Source organism: Rana temporaria, chromosome 3 (assembly GCF_905171775.1).
Source record: "Rana temporaria chromosome 3, aRanTem1.1, whole genome shotgun sequence".
In the NCBI taxonomy this organism is placed as follows: Eukaryota; Metazoa; Chordata; class Amphibia; order Anura; family Ranidae; genus Rana; species Rana temporaria.
In genome coordinates this window covers 348,662,076-348,682,831 of record NC_053491.1, presented here as the reverse complement: position 1 = coordinate 348,682,831, position 20,756 = coordinate 348,662,076, and the positions used below count along the sequence as shown (strand labels likewise).

Genomic DNA, 20,756 nt, shown 5'->3' with positions numbered 1-20,756 from the left:
GTCTAGTTCAGGGGTCTCCAAACTTTTCATACAAAGGGCCACTTTATTGTCCTTCAGACTTAAGGAGGGCCGGATTGTGGCCAAAAGGGGCAGGAAATGTCACAAGCCCAGCATCGGGGAGAATAAATATGGCCTCAGGGTTGGTGGTCAAATGGAGGAGGAGTATTCCCCCTAATAGTAGGAGGAATAGTATCCCATCATTGGTAACCGTGGAAGATATAATGCCCCATTGTTGGTGTCAGTGGGATGAATAGTGCATCATATCAGTGGAAGGAATTGTGCCCCAAGGGCCGGATTAAGGCTGGCAAAGGGCCACATCTGGCCCTCAGGCCGCAGTTTGGAGACCCCTGGTCTAGTTAATAAAATGATGCCCTTTTACAAAGCCACATACTTAAGTAGCGGATGTCCCCTAAAAATTTGACAAGGTTTGGCAACCCAGGCTTGCCAGCCCCTCGACCAATGTCTAAGCCTTCTTCTAGTACACTCAAAAAATATATATATAATATATATATAATACCCCAAATCTCTCCTTTGCACTTAAAAGCATTCAAAACACCAAGTTTGGCTGTTTTGAATAATGTCATTTTTTTAAAATATGGCACCTTTAATTCTTCTGTAAACTGGAAGTGATGTCATGACATCGCTCCTAGGTTACTAGATCCAAGACCCGATCGAAGCAGATTCTGACTTCGTTCGGGTCTCCGGCCAGCCGGCTGATGTGCCAGCTGTTCACTCGCCTGAGACAGGAGAGCCCGGGAGATCCGCAGAAGTCCCTCCAGCTGCTTTGGGGTAACAGACAAGCAGCTTTTTAGCTGCATCATTTGTTATCCCAAGAAAGCCAACCACCGCCTCTACAAAAAATGTCTGCGGGTCGGGTCCATGTGAATTCATCACGTGTGCTGACAGGCTGGACATTTATATGAACACTGTCAGTTAATGAAATAGAGACCGCTCCTTACTTAGCAGCCCATCAGCCATCTATTGCACACTCTTAAAGTGATAGCTTCACTCCTCCTCACAGAAGGGCCCCAATGTCAGCCGGTTTAACATTTTACATGAGTCACCAGGTTTCACTACAGAGTGCACTCCAGGACATTTTCTTAGAATTGGTTTTTACAGAGATACTGTGAGATTTCCTTTACTGTCGTTACATACCTCACTGTTTATGTGGCTCTCTTTTAATGCTGTAGAATCCATCTTAGTCTGGTTTAGCATTAATATGGTCTAAGCTAATTGCTATACCGAAGGCTGATATTGGAATTAATTAGCCTAACTTATTCTAACATGATCTTTGGCCATAATACTGGTTTGTGCTCCGTGTTACCTTGCCTTGTCTCAGTACACTTATTTTATTTAACACCAAGTTGCTTGTGGCCTATTTTCTTAATATTTTAATGACTGTTTGCAGATTTAAAAAGATTGAAAATTACTTTTGAAGTGCCATTAACATGCCAAAGCTTATATGAGATTTTAATATTAGGATTTATATCTATCTTAATTTTTCCACTGTGTTTGTTTTGCAGAGATTCCGTTATCTGTGACTCAGTTAAACAATGGCCAACAGAAGAAAACAGCCGTTGATAATTTCACTATTACACAGAAATCAAAATATCTTACTGTTAATCAGTACCTACCAGGCACCTACCCAAACCAAGGAAGCATCAATGGAGCGTTTGATTCCTCTGGTTGTGTGGATAGCCACAATAACTCAGTAAGTCATCCTTTATCTTCTGGTATAATCATTATACTTTTTGTAAAGACATCTGTTGTCTGATATCCGCATTATCAGCAGAATTGTACTGTTGCCATGTCTATGGGATAGAAGCGTTTAGGGCAAACACACTATGGACATTATGAGGGGAATTCATAAAAGCCGGCCATACATAATTCGCAATTTGGCCAGTTCAGGAGGGGCCGGACAAATTTTGATCCATATACCGAACAGCGCAGCGCCAGAACACAATAACTCAGCAGGAGTGATTCCCCCATCCACCTCCAATATGTACATGAGGGAATTGGGTTATTTTTTTTTAATTTATTCTGCTGGTTGAACGGCTATGGCCTGCTTAAGACACTCTTTAGAATCCTGATGTGCCTCAACACAACAAATGTCAGTGCAGGCAACATATTAATCTTAATTACCTCCAGTTTCATTATCTTCAAATTTGGTGCATTTATAGCACAACTACCTGAATTTGATGCAGGTGTTGTTAAAGTAACAGAAATGAATGGAAGGGATTTTCGAATGTGGTGCATGCCATTTTAAAGGGCCATAGCACCAGAAGGTGTCAGTAAGAAATTATTGAATTTTCCTTTATGTGCTTTGTGCTGTGTTGCTCAGCATGGGCCCATGCAATGACAAGATGAATTCCAGTACTTTCAATATGTTCAGCATTCTAAGATGAATTAAAAAAAATGTAATGTATATGTTGATAAGGAAGTTAGAGAGAACCTATACCTTCACCCATGTAAACCCAGTAACTTTACCCCCCTTATACTCACTTTGCCTGCACTACCCCACTGCTCCTCCCTCCATCTGAGTCAGTTTAAGTCGCCAATTTTGGTGGTCTGGAGGGAATGGTGACCTCACTCCCTTGGTCAAGTGGCAGCTCTTGGGCCTAGTGATTGACTGTTGGGCCCAAGCACTGTCACAAGGGAGGAGGTTAGACATGTGCACATGTGTTTCGTATCGTTCCGTAGGTTCGTTTCCGTTCGTTTTTCATAAGACGCCCGTTTTCCTGTTCGTTCCCGTTCGTTTTTCGTACGACAAGATTTTTTCGTATTCCGATCGTTTCGTATTTTCGTTACCGCTTTATTTTCGTACATGCGGGATGGTTCGTTATTCTGTTTAATTCATGTTCGTACTTGTTAGACAATAATTTTCGTGAATTTTCGTCAATGATTTGCATTCTGTGTTTTGGATTCCTTTTTCTGTTCGTGTTTTCGGTCGTGTGTTCGTGTGACATCTATGACAATTTGTTGTGGATGTCATGTGGGCATGCGACTGAATATACGAACAGAAAAAGGATTTTCGTCATTTTGTACTTTTGCGGGATTCACGGCACTTTCAACATGCGGCTCATCCATATTAACTATTGTTAAGCCCCATACACTTGGTCAGACTTTTTTAACAACAAACATAAAAACGATCGTTTTCCGTTCGTTCTCAGAAAATTTGTTAGTTTTTAAACTCCATCAGGTAACCATTTTTGGGTTCAAAAGTCTGGCCAACTGATCTCCCTTCAGATGAAAATCCACAGAAAAGTTTATTTGGCTTTACTGTACTACTCAGCACAAAAGAGAAGCTGCTTCACTAACTACACTCACTGCCCATTCAAAAAAATGAAAATTACATCTGTGGCAAGGAATTTGCATTCTGTGTTTTGGGTCCTTTTTCTTTTGGTGTTTTCGGTCGTGTGTTCGTGTGAAAATCTGTGGCAAAAGATTTGCATTCTGTTGAATCCAAAATACAAACAGAAAAAAGGAATTCAAAATACAGGGTGCGGGTCTTTTGTTGTGGATGTCGTGTGAGCATACGACTGAGGGTGCGAACAGAGAAGGGATTCAAACAGGATACAGAATGCAAATATTTTGTTATAGATGTCATTTTCGTTCTTTTGCCGTTTTCGTTTTGTCATATTTTCGTCAGATCGTTCGTTCGTATTTGCGGTTGTTCGTTATGCGGCTCATTCGTAATCCCGTTATTTTCGTATTTTGGTGCTTTAATTTTTTCGTATGTACACATTATTCTGCGGGTACGAAAATGAACATTTTCCTACGAAAATAACATTCGTACGAACGGGAATGCACATATCTAAAGGAGGTCACATGCTCCTTGCTTCTCCATAACTGGAAATATCTAGTAGTGCCACCAGCTACCTGCATGGGAAGAGTGACAGTGTCTCTTTAAAGGAAAAGTCCATCAATATTGAAATTTTAGTCTTGAAATGCATACAGACAACACTGGCTATTTGCTCAGAGCTTTGCTAAAGTTCACCAGTCCACCCCACTTCCTATCACCTGTGTTTGTATTGCAGAAGAGGTGTTCTGGAACAAGCCTATTATAAGCTCTTTGCCATCTCTCACATACAAAATAATATTATGTGTCTCTAAGCTTGTTGTGGTCAGGAGGAAGGTGCGAATAGGCCGGATCGGCTGCAGAAAAGGAATGTATAGCGATTTTTGCTTTACAGGGCTAGATACTGTAGATTATTCTTAAAATGTGGCGGCCAGTAGACCATTTTTCTTGACGAGAAAAATGCAATTTTTTAAATTGGTTGTGTGTAGGCTCAAGAGCATTTTTCTCGACGAGAAAAATGGCCGTTAAAAATTTAGAACCTGCTTTATTTTTTCTTGTCGTTTTTCACTTTGTGAAAAATGATCGTGTGTACGCTTTAATGAGGGGGGGGGGGAAACGCGCATGCTCAGAAGCAAGTTATGAGATTGGGAAATTAGCATAAGCAGCCCAAATGGTGGCGCCATTCGAATGGAACTTCCCCTTTATATTGCCGTCGTACGTGTTGTACGTCACCGCGCTTTTCTCGAGCATTTTTTTTCACGATCGTGTGTATGCAAGGCAGAATTGAGAGGAATCACGTTGAGAATTTTTTTTTTCCATGACATGAATAACGGTCGTGTGTACGTGGCATTAGAGTTAGTTTTTTAGGCTGAACTTCTACTTTAATCCTGGAGATTGGATATTCCATGTGGTGGCTAGGGATGAGCCGAACAACCCCCTGTTCGGTTCGCACCAGAACTTGCGAACACACCAAATGTTCAAGTGAACTTTAGAACCCCATTAAAGTCTATGGGACTCGAACGTTTGAAATCTAAAGTGCTAATTTTAAAGGCTAATATGCAAGTTATTGTCCTAAAAAGTGTTTGGGGACCTGGGTCCTGTCCCAGGGGACATGTATCAATGCAAAAAAAGTTTTAAAAACTGCTGTTTTTTCAGGAGCAGTGATTTTAATAATGCTAAAAGTGAAACAATAAAAGTGAAATATTCCTTTAAATTTCGTACCTAGGGGGGTGTAAAGTTAGCATGTGAAATATCGCATGTTTCCCGTACTTATAACTGTCCCTGCATAAAGTATAATTTCTGAAAGAAAAAAAGACATTTAAAACTGACTTGCGGCTATAATGAATTGTCGGCTCTGGCAATTCAGAGCGAATTCATTTGCCTAGGAAAGATTAAGGGCACTTTACCATTCCCTAAAAACTTGACACCCCCATGCCAGGCCTGTGTTCCCATAACTTCCCATTTATCACAAATTGATCACACAAAGAAACCCGCACAGATGCCCACACTGTGTAGAGTTTCTTTAGACTTGTTATCACATTGGTCTCTTGTGTTCATTTGAGTTGTGTTGTGGAGTTATAAAACCTCAGCTGCCTAGAGAGGCTCGATCCTTTCTCCAGCTTAATAATCACTTCTCAGGTAAGATTGTCTCCATTCCCAGGCCTCGTACTCCTGGGAGCTCAGAGCTGCTTCATGTTCTCAGTGTCTCTATGGAGATAGCTTTACCTGGGAAGATTAGGTGCCAAGGCAATGAGTGAACTGCGCCCAGATTTACACTTCTCCAACACAGAAGAGAAGACCTTCTGCTGATCGGTTACAGCAAAGCACATCCTGCAGAGCGCTCATCTATTGACGCTTACCAACTTCCACAGCAATCTGAAACTCCCAGGATCCTATTTCATCCGACAATGGATCTTGTTTCATGGGTACCATCTCTGGTAAAACCGAGAGGATGACACAGGCTGAACTCCCTGTGCAATTGTTTTGCTGATTCTCATTCGGAGGAGGGTGGGAGGAGAAATTGCCTGTTTGAATTTCGCTTCTAAAATGGATCCGGAAAGTCTGCAAGGACTTCCAGTAAGTATAGGGGGTGAGAGGAAAGGAGATGTTTTGGAATCATTTATAAAGTTGAATGAAACAGAGAAGGAAAAACAATATATAATTATTGGATTGTCCTGTGCGATGAATGCAGCCTCATTTAATACATTTAAATCATAACAATTGTGAAATTTTCAATTATGCAAAAATGCATTGAAGGGTTCTGGAATGGAACTCGGAGCTAATTCTCTAATAATTAAATTCAATCTTTATGTACCAATTTTATGGACAGGTATGTTATACACTGACAAGACCATAGACTCTTAAGCCCTGTACACACGACCGGTTTGTCCGATGAAAACAGACCGATGGACCATTTCCATCGGTGAAAAAAAATAGAACATGTTTTAAATTTGGGTAGAAAACCGATCGAAAAATCCAATCGTCTGTATGGAACTCCATTGGTCAACAATCCAGGCATGCTTAGAATCAAGTTGACGCATGCTTGGAAGCATTGAACTTCATTTTTTTCGGCTCGTTGTAGTGTTGTACGTCACCGCGTTTGGACACGATCAGCTTTTTGACTGATGGTGTGTAGGCAAGACTGATGAAAATCAGCTTCATCGGATATCCGACTAAAAAATCCTTTGGATTAGATTCCATCAGATATCCAATCATGTGTACAGGGCTTAACCCTTTGAAATAAATATTTTCAGAAATAGCTGATGGCAAAGCCAAGATCGCCAGATTGCCAGTCAGAGCCTGATTCTAAATGATAAGGACTTAATACCAATAAATACATTACTAGGCCTATTTAACCACTTAAGGACCGCCTCCTGCACATTTACGTCGGCAGAATGGCACGTACATGTACATCCTCTTTAAGTGCCCAGCCGTGGGTCGCGGGCGCGCTCCCACAACCTGGTCCGAAGCTCCGTGACCGCGGCCGCAGGACTTACGGACCCGATCGCCGCTGGAGTCCCGCGACCGGTCCCCGGAGCTGAAGAACGGGGAGAGCTGTGTGTAAACACAGCTTCCCCGTTCTTCACTGTGGCGCTGTCATTGATCATGTGTTCCCTAATATAGGGAAACACGATCAATGAAGCCACAAGTCCAGTCCCACCCACCTACAGTTAGAAACACAGATGAGGTCACACTTAACCCCTTAAGCGCCCCCTAGTGGTTAACTCCCAAACTGCAATTCTCACTTTCACAGTAAACAATGCATTTTTAATGCATTTTTTGCTGTGAAAATGACAATGGTCCCAAAAATGTGTCAAAATTGTCCGATGTGCCCGCCATAATGTCGCAGTCATGAAAAAAATCGATGATCGCCGCCATTAGTAGTAAAACATTTTTTTTTTTTATAAAAATGCAATAAAACTATTCCCTATTTTGAAAACGCTATAAATTTTGCGGAAACCAATCGATAAACGCTTATTGCGTTTTTTTTTACCAAAAATAGGTAGAAGAATACGTATCGGCCTAAACTGAGGAAAAAACATTTTTTTTATATATTTTTGGGGGATATTTATTATAGCAAAAAGTTAAAAATATAGATTTTTTTTCAAAATTGTCGCTCTATTTTTGTGTATAGCGCAAAAAATAAAAACCACAGAGTTGATCAAATACCGCCAAAAGAAAGCTCAATTTGTGGAAAAAAAGGACACCAATTTTGTTTGGTCTTCGCACGACCAGGCAATTGTCAGTTAAAGCAAAGCAGTGCCAAATCGCAAAAACTGTCCGGGTCCTTTACCTGCCTAAAGGTCCGGGTCTTAAGTGGTTAAAGTAATTTTTCAAACCCTAACAGGGAGAGATTTAGTTGCTAAAAACACTGTGCTAAAACACTGAACTGAAAAGTTCCCAATTTAAAAAAAAAATTATGTATTGTCATTTATTTATCCTTCTCTAGTTTGCAGTGCTGCTGATCTTCTCCAGCTTCTTTCAGTTACTTCCTGTCTTTATGCACTCTTTCCAGTGTTGATTGCACATCATTGCTTTATTCATTCCCTGATGGTGACAATGGTGGACCATACCTGCGCAATGTGTGTCAGCATGGCTACTTGTAGTCTCCTTCAGGGCTACATGTAAGGCCCTGTACACACGATCAGTCCAAACTGATGAAAACGGACTGAAGGTCCGTTTCATCAGTCCAAACCGACCGTGTGTGGGCACCATCAGTCAGTTATCCTTCGGTCCAAAAATGTAGAACTTGCTTTAAAAATTGAACTGATGGACTGATAACCGATAGGTCAAAACCGATGGTTAGTAGGTAAAAGCATCGGTTCAAAACCTGCGCATGCTCAGAATCAAGTCGACGCATGCTTGGAAGCATTGAACTTCGTTTTTTTCGGCACGTCGTTGTGTTTTACGTCACTGCGTTGGATTCGATCAGTTTTTGAACTGATGGTGTGTAGGCACATCAGACCATCAGTCAGCTTGATCGGTTAACCGATGAAACGGACCTTCAGTTTGTTTTCATCAATTTGGACTGATCGTGTGTACAGGGCCTAACAGGGTAAGAACGCAAGTCAAGGCATATATTGCCAGCAAACCATGAGAAATGTTTTTGTGCCAAGCAAGACCCCTTTCATCAGGCATGTGATGCCCGATGAAGGGCTCCTGCATGACCCTAAAATGCCACAATCATCTGCTGTGATATCATCACTTTATTAAACTTTTGGATGCTATTATGAAGATCCATGGTATGCTGACGATATACTCTTTGACCTGTTTAGTGGCTTCAGCACCCACTTACTACAAGCCTTTTCCAGGAAAGTGTGCAAATGACAGTATTCTACTTGAGAGTGACAAGAGCATACTGTATTTAAAGGGGTTGTAAAGGTACAATTTTTTTCCTAAATAGCTTCCTTTACCTTAGTGCCGTTCTCCTTCACTTACCTCATCCTTCGATTTTGCTTTTAAATGTCTTTATTTCTTCTGAGAAATCCTCACTTCATGTTCTTCTGTCTGTAACTCCACACAGTAATGCAAGGCTTTCTCCCTGGTGTGGAGTGTCATGCTCGCCCCCTCCCTTGGACTACATCAGAGTCAGGACGCCCACTAACACACAGCTCCTTTCTCTATCTGCAATGTAGAGAGCGTCCTGACTCTCCAGTAGTCCAAGGGAGGGGGCGAGCATGACACTCCACACCAGGGAAAAAGCCTTGCATTACTGTGTGGAGTTACAGGCAGAAGAACAGGAAGTGAGGATTTCTCCGAAGAAATAAGGACATTTAAAAGCAAAATTGAAGGATGAGGTAAGTGAAGGAGGACTGCACTAAGGTAAAGGAAGCTACTTAGGAAAAAAAAATTGTACCTTTACAATCCTTTTAAGAAACAGTTGTCACTCCACAGCAGGAAGAGCCTGAACAAGGTCCTTCATGGAAGACTATAGAGGAACAGTGAGGGGTGGGAATATAGTGGCAGTTGCTAAAGCTGACTATATACAGATTCCCGCCCAATTGGTTATAATGGACTATCTCGGTACTGATAAACAACAACGTAGTTCTTATCTAAAATAAGATATTTATGTAGCACTACCCCCGGAGGAGCAGCTGGTTTGTTTTGGGTGGCACATTTACCTCGTGGCTCCCCCGAATTCCTAGGGGTGTATGGTGCGTATAGCCGTAGTAATGGAATGTCCACGACAAGTGTCTTTTCTGTGCTCTTTATTACTCAGCCGAGTAAAAACAATAAACTGGTGGTGAAAGAATAGAGTTGAGGGAAGAAGGAGAACAGCAAATTCAGGCGTAGTATAGGGAAACAGTCCTGCTCCCATATGTAACACTCTCTGCGCCACTCCTGCCTGAGTGGACTTAGTGTACCCGGACAGGCCTCTCTCACTGACCTGCCAGCCAGAGTATCACTTGAACATTTTTAACCCCCTTGGCGGTATTCCCGAGTCTGGCTCGGGGTGGAATTTCAGAACCAAAAGCTGTAACCCTGAGCCAGACTCAGGATCGGCTCGCAGCATCCACAGGCAGGGAATTACTTACCTTGTCCCTGGATCCTGTGATGCCTCTCCGCTGTGTGATCGAGCGGGACCTGACCGCTGAGCTCCGTTCCCTGCGACGTTACGACACACGGGGGCGGAGATCGGCGCCAAATTCAAAAAAGTAAATAAACACATTACATACAGTATACTGTAATCTTATAGATTACAGTACTGTATGTAAAAAATACACCCCCCCCCCCTTTGTCCCTAGTGGTCTGCCCAGTGTCCTTCATGCACTTTTATATAATAAAAACTGTTCTTTCTGCCTGGAAACTGTAGATTGTCCATAGCAACCAAAAAGTGTCCCTTTATGTCAAAAGTGGTTTTAGACCAGCTAGAAAACAGCGATAATAAATTAGAATCACTTGCAGAATTGAGCGATAGCGATTTGTGGGGAAATTCGTCATAAAAAAATAAAAGTAATGACAGCGACAATTCTGCAACTGAGCAAATTTCAGTGTTTTTGATTTGATTACATTATTGAATAATTTTTATTATAATTATATTATTATTTGTTATAAATATTTATAGTTATTTATTATAATATAATTTATGATTTTGTTTTTCAAACTTTATCATACCCGAGATGTCTACTAGACTCTTGTTTAGACAGATTTAAGTGAGTTATTCCTAAAAATTACAGGGCTACAATGTAAAACGCCAAATTTCCATGCAAAATAATGGTACCGCTTTCAGCACCTAAAATCTGAAATAATCATACCTCCAGGGAGGTTAGGGAAAAGTCTCTGCCACAGACCCTCCTGGAATGAACTCAGGGAGAAACCTCTGCCACATGCCCTCACTGATTGTGCTTACGGAGACGATCCTCCTTGAAAAAATTACGGCTGGATCCCCTTCTTCTAGTCACTCAGGTACCGACTGACAGGTGATCAATCCTTCAGTGTCTGGCTACCTCGATCCCTGGTGGTTTGTCAAGATCCTTTTGGATCACCAGCCTCTCATTGGCGCTCCTCAGATGGACTCCCCACCGAACAGCTATACCGCTTGGGATCTTCAGAAATGGGAACCCAGTCAACCACTGGGCTCCCACCACAGCTCAGGTGTTCCGGACCAACATGGTCCCGGAACCAGGAACACCGCGTGGCACGCGCAACCCGGCCAGGTAGGCCATAACCCTGGGGCGCCGTGGTGCAGTCACGCTAAAGTTGGGTGCCGCACGTGGCGAAGAAGATGAACCCAGACTTAATGGCGTCTGCCCCATAAATATCCTCTCCCAGCATGCTCAGCGAGGAAACTTCTTCCTGATTGGCTGCTAGGAAAGAGCACCCAAGTCTCGACTCCACTGTTGCCACCTGTCGTCCTGGGGTGGAACAACACCCCAGGAACAACAGAATGAGCCCATAGCACAGCCAAGCTGAGACAGAGAACCTGTTTTGAACATATTAATCTGTTCAGAGTCCAAAGATTCCAGATACATAGCGCTCGGGGTGTTCTTATATGATGTAAAGTCATAGTACTCAAAAAGATCTAATATATGCTCTTATGACGCAGCCAGTCCTTTCAAACATAATCTTTTATTCAAAGATTAACCATAAGAGCGTCATAAGAGCATATATTGGATCTTACTGAGTATGTGATTTTACATCATATAAGAACACCCCCGAGCTCTGTGTATCTGGATTCTTCGGATTATGTTCCTACTGACACCTCTCCTGGTGTAATTTCTGTGTAGCTGCTGGGGAGAATTGATAAATATAGACTACCAGTTTGGAATCGCTGGGAAATAGCGCCTAAACATTACTGGACTATGATTACCTTGCTAAAGTTTATACTTTAGTAAGCTTCATAAAAGTAAGCAAATCCCAGTTAACTACTCTAACCAATCGCATTTCTCTTTACTGTAGTCAGTAACAAAAGAAAAAGCCTGGTTGGTCCCTATACATTAAGCCAATATATACCTACAATTTACCTCCCAGGGCCTGAAACATGTAAAGATGCCAGCATTTTCAGTTTATTAAGGACCTGATTGTCTTATTTTGGTGTGCAAGGGATTGTGGGAGTTTATTACAAGGATATATTTTGGATATATTTTGGTTAGTTATATTTATTGTATCAAAACCTGTAAAACTGTTCTTTTGAATTCCCTGTAAGTAAATTTGTGCATAGAAATCTTTCAGAACAGAAACTAAACAAAACCAGAAAGAGATTCTAATCATTTGCTACACTTCCCAAAACTAAAATAGTTTTTTTTTTACTTAATGACTTTTTTTACTTTAAAAAATGTCCAGCTTATGTCAATAACTGTATTGCTAAGCTTAGTGCTGCAAATCTATAGCCAGAGAGGTTGCCTTGGATCACTGATTCTTCACAGGTGAGAAGCTGTAGTTGGGGTCCTAATTGATAGCCCGTGAGTGGGTTCCCTCTATGCTATTTGTTCAACCCATTTAATGTGGAAAAAATGTATACTTGTTTATTTTAGGAAGGGTCTAGTTTTTGACATTGCTGAAAGTGGAACATCCCACCCCTAAATTTCTGCATTTAATTAAATGTGGGATTATCATTGGATCCAGCTCATTTGCTGATCAGTGGTACCCCTTTCCTAGTTCACTATAAACAAGAAGGACTGTAGATTCTGGCCAAGCACAGCGATATTCACTGAACACTATTAGCAGGTAAAATGATATCAACGGGTCATAAACCCAATATAGTTTAAGACAAGTAACCCTGTCTGTGTTAGTTTGGAGTTCATAGAATATTTGTCTCTAATTAGGTCTCGTATACACAAGTGGCCAGGGGGGTCATAGTAAAAAATAGGTTGTTGACCCTTGGTTTTTCTTTCCCGCGACTGCCCAGCCACAAGTAAACATGGCCACAGTACTGCAACAAAAATCTACTGTACCACAGGCTGGGTATGACAGGCAGTACCATGCCAAAAAAGCAAAGGCTGTTAAAGGTTCAAAAGCCTTCAGGCCTCTTTTACAATGGTAGCCAGGGGGCATTAAAAACAGGTGATTGAGTAGGCATGAGCAAAAGGGAAAATTTTGTTCCGTTTCGTTTCGTTTTAATTTGTTATTTAATTAATTTCGTTAAGTTAGGTTCGTTACATGTGTTAAATTTGTTTTCAGAACTCGTTCGTTTTCGACCGAATTTCGAAAAATCCGGTTGAATTCGAAAATTCTCTCTTCGAATATAATTTCGAAATTCGATCGGAATTCAAAAAAAAAAAAAAAAAAAAAAATCGAATTCCAAATTGAAAACCCGCGGACGAAATTCGATCGGAATTCGAAAAAAAAAAAAAAAAAATTCGAATTTCGATCGAATTTCGTCCGCGGGTTTTCAATTCGGAATCGAAAACGTTCGTTCGGATTCGGTAAATTCATTAATATTACGATTCGGGAATTCGTATGCATCCGAATGTCCGAATAATGAAAAATTCGTCCGAATTTCGATTCGGAACGAAACGAAATGCACATGCCTATGATTGAGTGTTGGTTTTATTGCCCCTCAAAGACTCACCAAAAACCTACCAAATATACACATACTGTGGCCACGAGAGGAGCCGAGCCTGCCCGACTATACCCGAGTGTACTGCGCTCGGTATATGCCGGCGCAGTGGTTCAAACTCGGCACGGGAAGTGGGTATCGGTGTATATCGCGCACCCACGATTTTGCCCTGATATTCAGGGCAAAAAAGTGCGCAGTATACGCCGATAAATACGGTAATAAAAACTGTTCTTTCTGCCTGCAAACTGTAGATTGTCCATAGCAACCAAAGGTGTCCCTTTATGTCAAAAATGGTTTTAGAGCAGCTAGAAAACAGCGATAATAAATGATAATCACTTGCAGAATTGTGCGATAGCAATTTGTGGGGAAATTCGTCATAAAAAAATAAAAGTAATGACAGCGACAATTCTGCAACTGAGCAAATTTCAGTGATTTTGAGTTGATTACATTATTGAATCATTTTTATTATAATTATATTATTATTTGTTAGAATTATTTATAATTATTTATTATATTATAATTTATCATTTTGTTTTTAAAAAAATTTCATACCCGGGATGCCTACTAGACTTTTGTTTGGTCAGATTTAAGCGAGTTATTCCTAAAAATTACAGGCCTACAGTATAAAACGCCAAATTTCCTTGCAAATAATGGTACCGCTTTCAGCACCTAAAATCGGAAATAATCATACCGCTAGGGAGGTTAAACTGTGCAAAATAAAAAAAAGGGACTTACAGAAAAATTAATACAGGAGGGGCAGTCCTGTGAGATGTTCTTCTGCTGGCTATTATTGGGGCCCTTTAGTAGCACTGGTGCACTTAATGGCAGTTAACTTGCACACAGTATAGGTACAGTATAGGTATGGTATAGTCTCGGCACAGGTGCAAGGTAGATCTGGTTCAGATGCAGTAAAGTTTGTTATAATGCAGTATAGAGTTTGATATAGGTGCAGTCTAGGTTTGGAATAAGTGCGGCATAAAGTGCAGAATGGGTGCGGTATGGTGCTCTTGAGACGCTTGCAAAACATTTAAATAAAAATGCTTAGTGACTCAGTCTCTGCTAGCAGTATTAGCAATGGGTGAATTACCCTCTTACCAGCCCCCAAGATGACCTCTTGGTGTAGAAGAGGGGGCCCCCTCGGTCTCTCCCCAAAAGTCTCCAGTGATTAGCGGTGGAAAGCAGAGGGTGAGTGGATGCTTCAGTTCTCTGATGGAGTGTGGTATAGCATACTATCAGTATCTCAGTAGAGGGAGAGAAGCATACAAGAGAAGTGCTGTAGCCCAGCACCTGGCTACACATATATAAGCATATCAAAGATTTTTTTTTTTCTTGTAAACCTATGTTTTGCTGTCAATGCTTAGGCTGTGAAAGTATCCAAGAACTCAAAATATATGTGGGCAATCTTCAGCCAGATTCTGTTCTGCTTGGCGTGGTACTTATAGTTGGGGTCCATGATGTTTTAAATCTGTGGTCGCTCATGAACAAAGCATATGATCTCCTTATTGTCATGCCTTATTTAAAGGGGTTGTAAAGGTAAAAAAATGTTTTCAGAAATAGCTTCCTTTACCTTAGTGCAGTCCTCCTTCACTTACCTCATCCTTCGATTTTGCTTTTAAAAGTCCTTATTTCTTCTGAGAAATCCTCACGTCCTGTTCTTCTGTCTGTAACTCCACACAGTAATGCAAGGCTTTCTCCCTGGTGTGGAGTGTCGTGCTCGTCCCCTCCCTTGGACTACATGAGAGTCAGTATGCTCTCTACGTTGCAGGTAGAGAAAGGAGCTGTGTGTTAGTGGGCGTCCTGACTCTCATGTAGTCCAAGGGAGGGGGCGAGCACGACACTCCACACCAGGGAGAAAGCCTCGCATTACTGTGTGGAGTTACAGACAGAAGAACAGGAAGTGAGGATTTCTCAGAAGAAATAAGGACATTTAAAAGCAAAATCGAAGGATGAGGTAAGTGAAGGAGGACTGCACTAAGGTAAAGGAAGCTATTTAGGATTTTTTTTTTTACCTTTACAACCTCTTTAAGCAGCTTCTGCAGTTCGTATTAAATACTATAGGACTGCCATAGACAGGCAGGATTTTAAAGGTACCGGTATGTAAGATGGGTACAGTGCTCTGTGTGAATATTATCTTTTTTTTTACCTTTTACCTTTTACTATGTTTGTGACTATAAAAATTATATAATACATGTATTTATTTATTTACGACAGGTATTTATATAGCACCATTAGTTTATGCAGCACTTTGCATACTGTACATTCCATTCACATCAGTCCCTGCCCAAGGAGTTACAATCTAACCTCATGTATATACGTACACATACTAAGACCAGTTTAGACTGGAACCAATTAACCTACTACCAGCATGTTTTTGGAGTGTTGGAGGAAACCAGAGTACCCAGATGAAATCACAAGCACAGGGAATACATGCAAACTCCATGCAGATAGAATCTTGACCGGAATTCAAACTGGAGACCCCAGTATTGCATATAATCCAATCTTGATCCACTGATGTGCACTAGAGCAGTGTCTCTCGCTGCTGTCCCCTTCCTCAATGGACAGATTGATAGCAGCGGTAGCTTTTGGCTCCTGCTGCTGTCAATCAAATGCTGTTTCGAGTGGGGCCGAGCTACCCATTCTGTATCTATAGATGCAGACAGGGCAGCTCGGGAGTGAGCTCACATGAGTGCCTCTATAGAAACTGGCTTTCTATGGGGCACTCGCTGAAGAGGAGGAGCCAGGAGCACCATAGGCGACACAGTAGAACAATAACCAAAGGATGGAAAGGCAGAAATAAACAATTTAACAAGTTACAAAACAATGTTTCACTCTGTAGATGGCATACAGGCCTGTGACTTTACTCCTTACCTCTATACTAATGGGGTCTTGACTAAAGGGCAATGTAAAATATGGATCCGACAGGCTCTGGCAAACTCTCTCCCACTGGCCAGTGCATTGCGGTGCCCAAATCCAGCATTGGAGCGATCAAATGTGACCCAAGTGGCAATACAGTTCCTTTAAATAGCCTGCAGAGGGTACGACCAGCAGCTTCTTACTGTATAGCGCTGTATAGTGTGGTTCAAGCAGCAGCTACATGTTGGTAGTTTTTTTTATTAAAGTGTCTTCAATCAAGTGATATAAGCACTATGATTGCTGTTTTTCTTATCCCTATGGCCACGATTTAAGCAATTTAATGCTGGAATAAGAAGGAAGAAGGAGCATTTGAGAATACCTAGTCCTGGATAGGACAAAAAAGTGATTTTAGACCTCACTTAATTGAGAGGTCACACAATATCAGGTGAGGGCACATCTGAGGATGGAGGAGCATGAGTGTCATTGGGATCCCACTAGAACATAGAGGACTATACTTTTTTTTTTTTTGCACTGTACGATTATTTTTTTCTTTTGGATTTGTGAAGTATTATCTTGCATACATTTTGGTATATTTCACCTCACAGTTTTGTTGCTACTCTGAAGGTGTGTGAAAGGAGTATTCACGTCAGGTACTTTTGTGCACAAAAGTTATATACATTGATCTCATTGGTTTAAATGTTTTTTTTTTCCGATTTCTGATAGATTCATACATGCATATGGGATGTGGTAGGTGTTAGCAACTCTGGTAGTATGTAGATTAGCAAGTTGCTTGTAAGGTTTCTGCACATATTTATTTTTTCCTGCCTCTAAAAGCTTCTAAAAGCTCCTGCCACTAAATGCTGCTCAAAGCCTATATGTGCATGAACAGATAGGCTAATATGCAGGGAAGTTTAGAGGCAGGAAAAAAAATGCCAGATGCCCCTAGAAGCAGCTGTAAAAACATCCAGTGTGCATGAGGCCTTAGATTTACACAGGAGGTCTGGTGCTAGAAAAGCTGCACATGATCTGACATTCAAGGTGATACGTTCGCTGTTTGCATGTGTATGGGACTGACGCGTTAATTTGCCTTTGGGTGCAAGCACGGGGGACAGGGTGCTTTATATTTTTTAAATAATTTATTTTGTTTTTATTTTTACACTTGACAGCAATAAGTAGTGACAGCTACTCTTTATAGAGAGATCAGACCAATAAGACCCCAGATACCTCCTTTGCCCTTAAAAAAATTTGATCACACCAAATCAGTGTGATCAAATGGTTTCCCCCCGGGGAAACCGGAAGTGATGTATGCTCATCACTTCCTGTTTCCTATATCAAAAGGTGGAAACAGCAAGTCTTTGTCCTCCTCTATAATCAGCTGGCAAAAGTTACGGCTGGTTGATCTGGTGTCCCGTGGAATGGGACAGCCCACGGAAGGCGACATGAGAACTTCCCTGGACAGCATTACTTCTTCCTTTGTTTTGCCGTGTGGTGGTCTGTCTTTCCTCGGCTCTCGGCTTTAGTCTTGTTTCAGCCGGCGGAAGTTCCGGCTGGTTGATCGGGTGTCTTGGGGATGGGGCAGGCCACTGAATGCATCAGGAAAAGGGGGCATGTCACCTGCCTCTGCTTTTAAAAGTGGTCCAGTGGCTAGTTAGTTGCTCAGGTTGCATTTACAAGAGAGCCGTCCCTCGGCTTCAAATCCTGCTACTTATCCACAGCAGGACTAAATGTAGAAAAAATGTCTTGCCCGGCATCCAGAACTTTGTTTCCTGGGCGTCAAGCGATAGGAATTGAACTTCCCTGGACAGCATTACATCTTTGTTTGTTTTTCCATGTGGTGGGTCTGTTTTTCCTCGGCTCTCGGCTTTAGTCTTGTTTCAGATAGGCAGCAATGCGATACAGCAGTGAATGGCGGACGTTCAGGAGGTAATCCTGCTATATTCTGAGCATCTGCTTTTTTTTCAGTTCTAAGGGAGATTGAACGTTGAACTCAATGGGTGAGTTTTAAAGGGCAGTGCTGCCCTTCCAACTCTGCAGCCAGAGCTAAAAGTGCTGCAGCCACATAGCAAAGCATCACAGCCGAAACATGTTTACAGCCCTGTTAGGCTGTAATTTTAGCATTTGGGTGGGGAACCGCCTGTTTTTACCACCCCTTTGCCACCTGTGAGAAAAACAAACATCCTTCCTTTCCTGGCAAAGACTCGACCTGTCTGAATAGCTAACAAATATTGAGGAAGTATTGGTTTTCCTTATTACAAAACCTAGCTCTGCAAATTGAGTGTGATCAAGGAACCCTATACAATTTTTTGGGTATAATAAACATTTTACACAATAATCAACAAAATATATAAACCATTTAACAAACATATAATAAAAATTGATCAGTAACTATTATATTTTCTCTTTAGAATAGAGATGATTTAAATATTAGCACTACTGAATAATTATCATCTACTATCAATATGTTTCCTGTTCTCATTTTGGATGGACACACTTACAGTTTTTGTCCCATAGGCTTAGTTTTAATCGTAATGTAGAATGGATTTGGATTCTGTTTGTTTATTGGCTTCTTTTTAGTCGCCCAGGTAATATTCTGGATCACTTTTCTGTTTGTGCATTCTGCTCCCGAGAGGCTTTACTCATTATTTTTTTGCTTCTACTTTGCAGGTTGTTAACAATTATGTGGCTGAAAACCAGGAGATTGCAACAAGTGGCATGCATTTTAGTGATGGCAAAAGAAAAGTTGACTATGTCCTTGTCTACCATTATCGACATCGGCCAACCCAACACAATGGATCCCCCACCAACCACCGGCCTCCAGCGGTTATTGTTTCTAATGGAAATTCAGTGACCCCAGAGGAAATAGGGAAGACACCTCCGGAACAGCCTCTTCCTGGGGAATCACATAATCAACAACAAAAACTTAAAGGACAAAGTCAACAAAAACAACAGAATCAGGAACATCAACCTGCTAGAAATGGTAACTCCTGTCATCCACACGAGGTGGTGGTGGTAGAGATGAGCCACCAGGATGCCCTAGAAGAGGAAAAGAGGTGTCAACGGGAAGAGTTTGAGCATAATCTTATAGATGCTGGATTGGAGTTGGAAAAGGACATTGAGGTGAGTGGGGTCTTGCCTGCAGGATATAACCAAGTGTCCTTTCTTTTTTTTTTTTTTAAGTTAAATTAGAGGTCTACCATGATAAATCAGCAAAGACAATGGAAAATGCAAACACGTTTTCCTGGATACATCTCTTGTTCTTGAAGGGTTCAAGGATCAGTGTTATTCTATTTAATGTGAACCTTTGGAACTTAGTTATTTTAAGGAATTTTGTTGGAATTGAAATATTATTTATTGGCTATAAGATGTGACATGTTATCAAGGATAGTCCAGACATAAAGGTATTAAATAGTTTTCATACCTTTGCCTCATGTTCCCAACTCGTGTTTAAACTTTGGTTCTTACAATGTTGATGACTTGATGGTTAAAGCTTGGAGCTACCCAGATGAACACACCACTCCACACAAGCAAGAATGAAAGCAACACTTCAGAATACGAACCCTCAGTAAAACTATATTAAAACTAAGAGTCAATACAAAGCCAGCTTAGAAAAAACTTTGTATGGACTCTCAGTTTAATAAAGCTTTTTTTGTAGGATAATATCCTGGAGTGTGGCCTTCGTCCTTTTCTTCCTTAAATACATTTGGTTCATATCTTATGCATTGAAGAATATTATTGGGAAATATTGACTGGAAATTATTAATGGAGATTATTATTGATTAGTGAAATGTAAGGGAGGAGCCTATGCAAGCTTTGAATGGACTCTCAATTCAATAATACTTTGCTGAGGGGTAGTATTCTGGAGTGCAGATCTCATTCTAGTTTGCCTAGAAAAATATAGGTTCTTTGATACATATTTTATGTAGTAGAGATTATTATTGGGTATAATTGACAGGGAGAATACAATATTTTACCTAGAGATTTCATTTCACAATTAAGGCCTCGTACACACGACCCAACATGTCCGATGAAAATGGTCCGCGGACCGTTTTCATCGGACATGTCCGCTGGGATCATTTGGTCTGATGGCTGTACACACCATCAGACCAAATTCCTAGCGGACAGGATACGCGGTGACGTGGCGGCGTCGATGACGCAGCGACGTACGCGACCCCGGAAGTTCAATGCTTCCACGCATGCTTCCAATCACTTCGACGCATGCGAGGGATTTCGGCCGAGCGGACATGTCCGATGAGTCGTACTGACCATCGGACATATCCGACGGACATGGTTCCAGCGACATGTTTCTTAGCATGCTAAGAAACATTCCTCCGCTGGAAACCTGTCCGCTAGGCCGGGAATCCGATCCGGTCGGCCCTAAACACGACCGAACATGTCCGCGGAAACTGGTCCGCGGACCAGTTTCAGCAGACATGTTCGGTCGTGTGTACGAGGCCTAAGGGTTAATAAAATATTAGGATGGATTAAGTTAGCACTTACAGAGGTCCTTTGGACCCTTGACCAGTATACAACAATGCCCTGATTTCTATTTTGGAGCACAGGTCCTGTGCTCAGGACAAGGGGTGAGTCTTGGAATCTTGCATTAAA

General features: G+C 41.4%; 1 protein-coding gene across 3 annotated transcripts in view; it reads left to right on the top strand.

Moving 5' to 3' along the window:
• Positions 1-20,756, top strand: part of ANO2 (anoctamin 2) — a 315,904-nt gene that overhangs the window by 17,906 nt on the left and 277,242 nt on the right. For 2 of the 3 annotated variants that reach the window (XM_040345150.1, XM_040345151.1), the window contains exons 2-3: positions 1,524-1,711; positions 18,816-19,268. In XM_040345150.1, the coding sequence (XP_040201084.1) occupies positions 1,524-1,711; positions 18,816-19,268 (641 nt within the window). Of the gene's footprint in view, positions 1-1,523; positions 1,712-5,565; positions 5,876-18,815; positions 19,269-20,756 lie in introns of those variants that run through there. The other variant, XM_040345152.1, reaches the window with a different exon arrangement.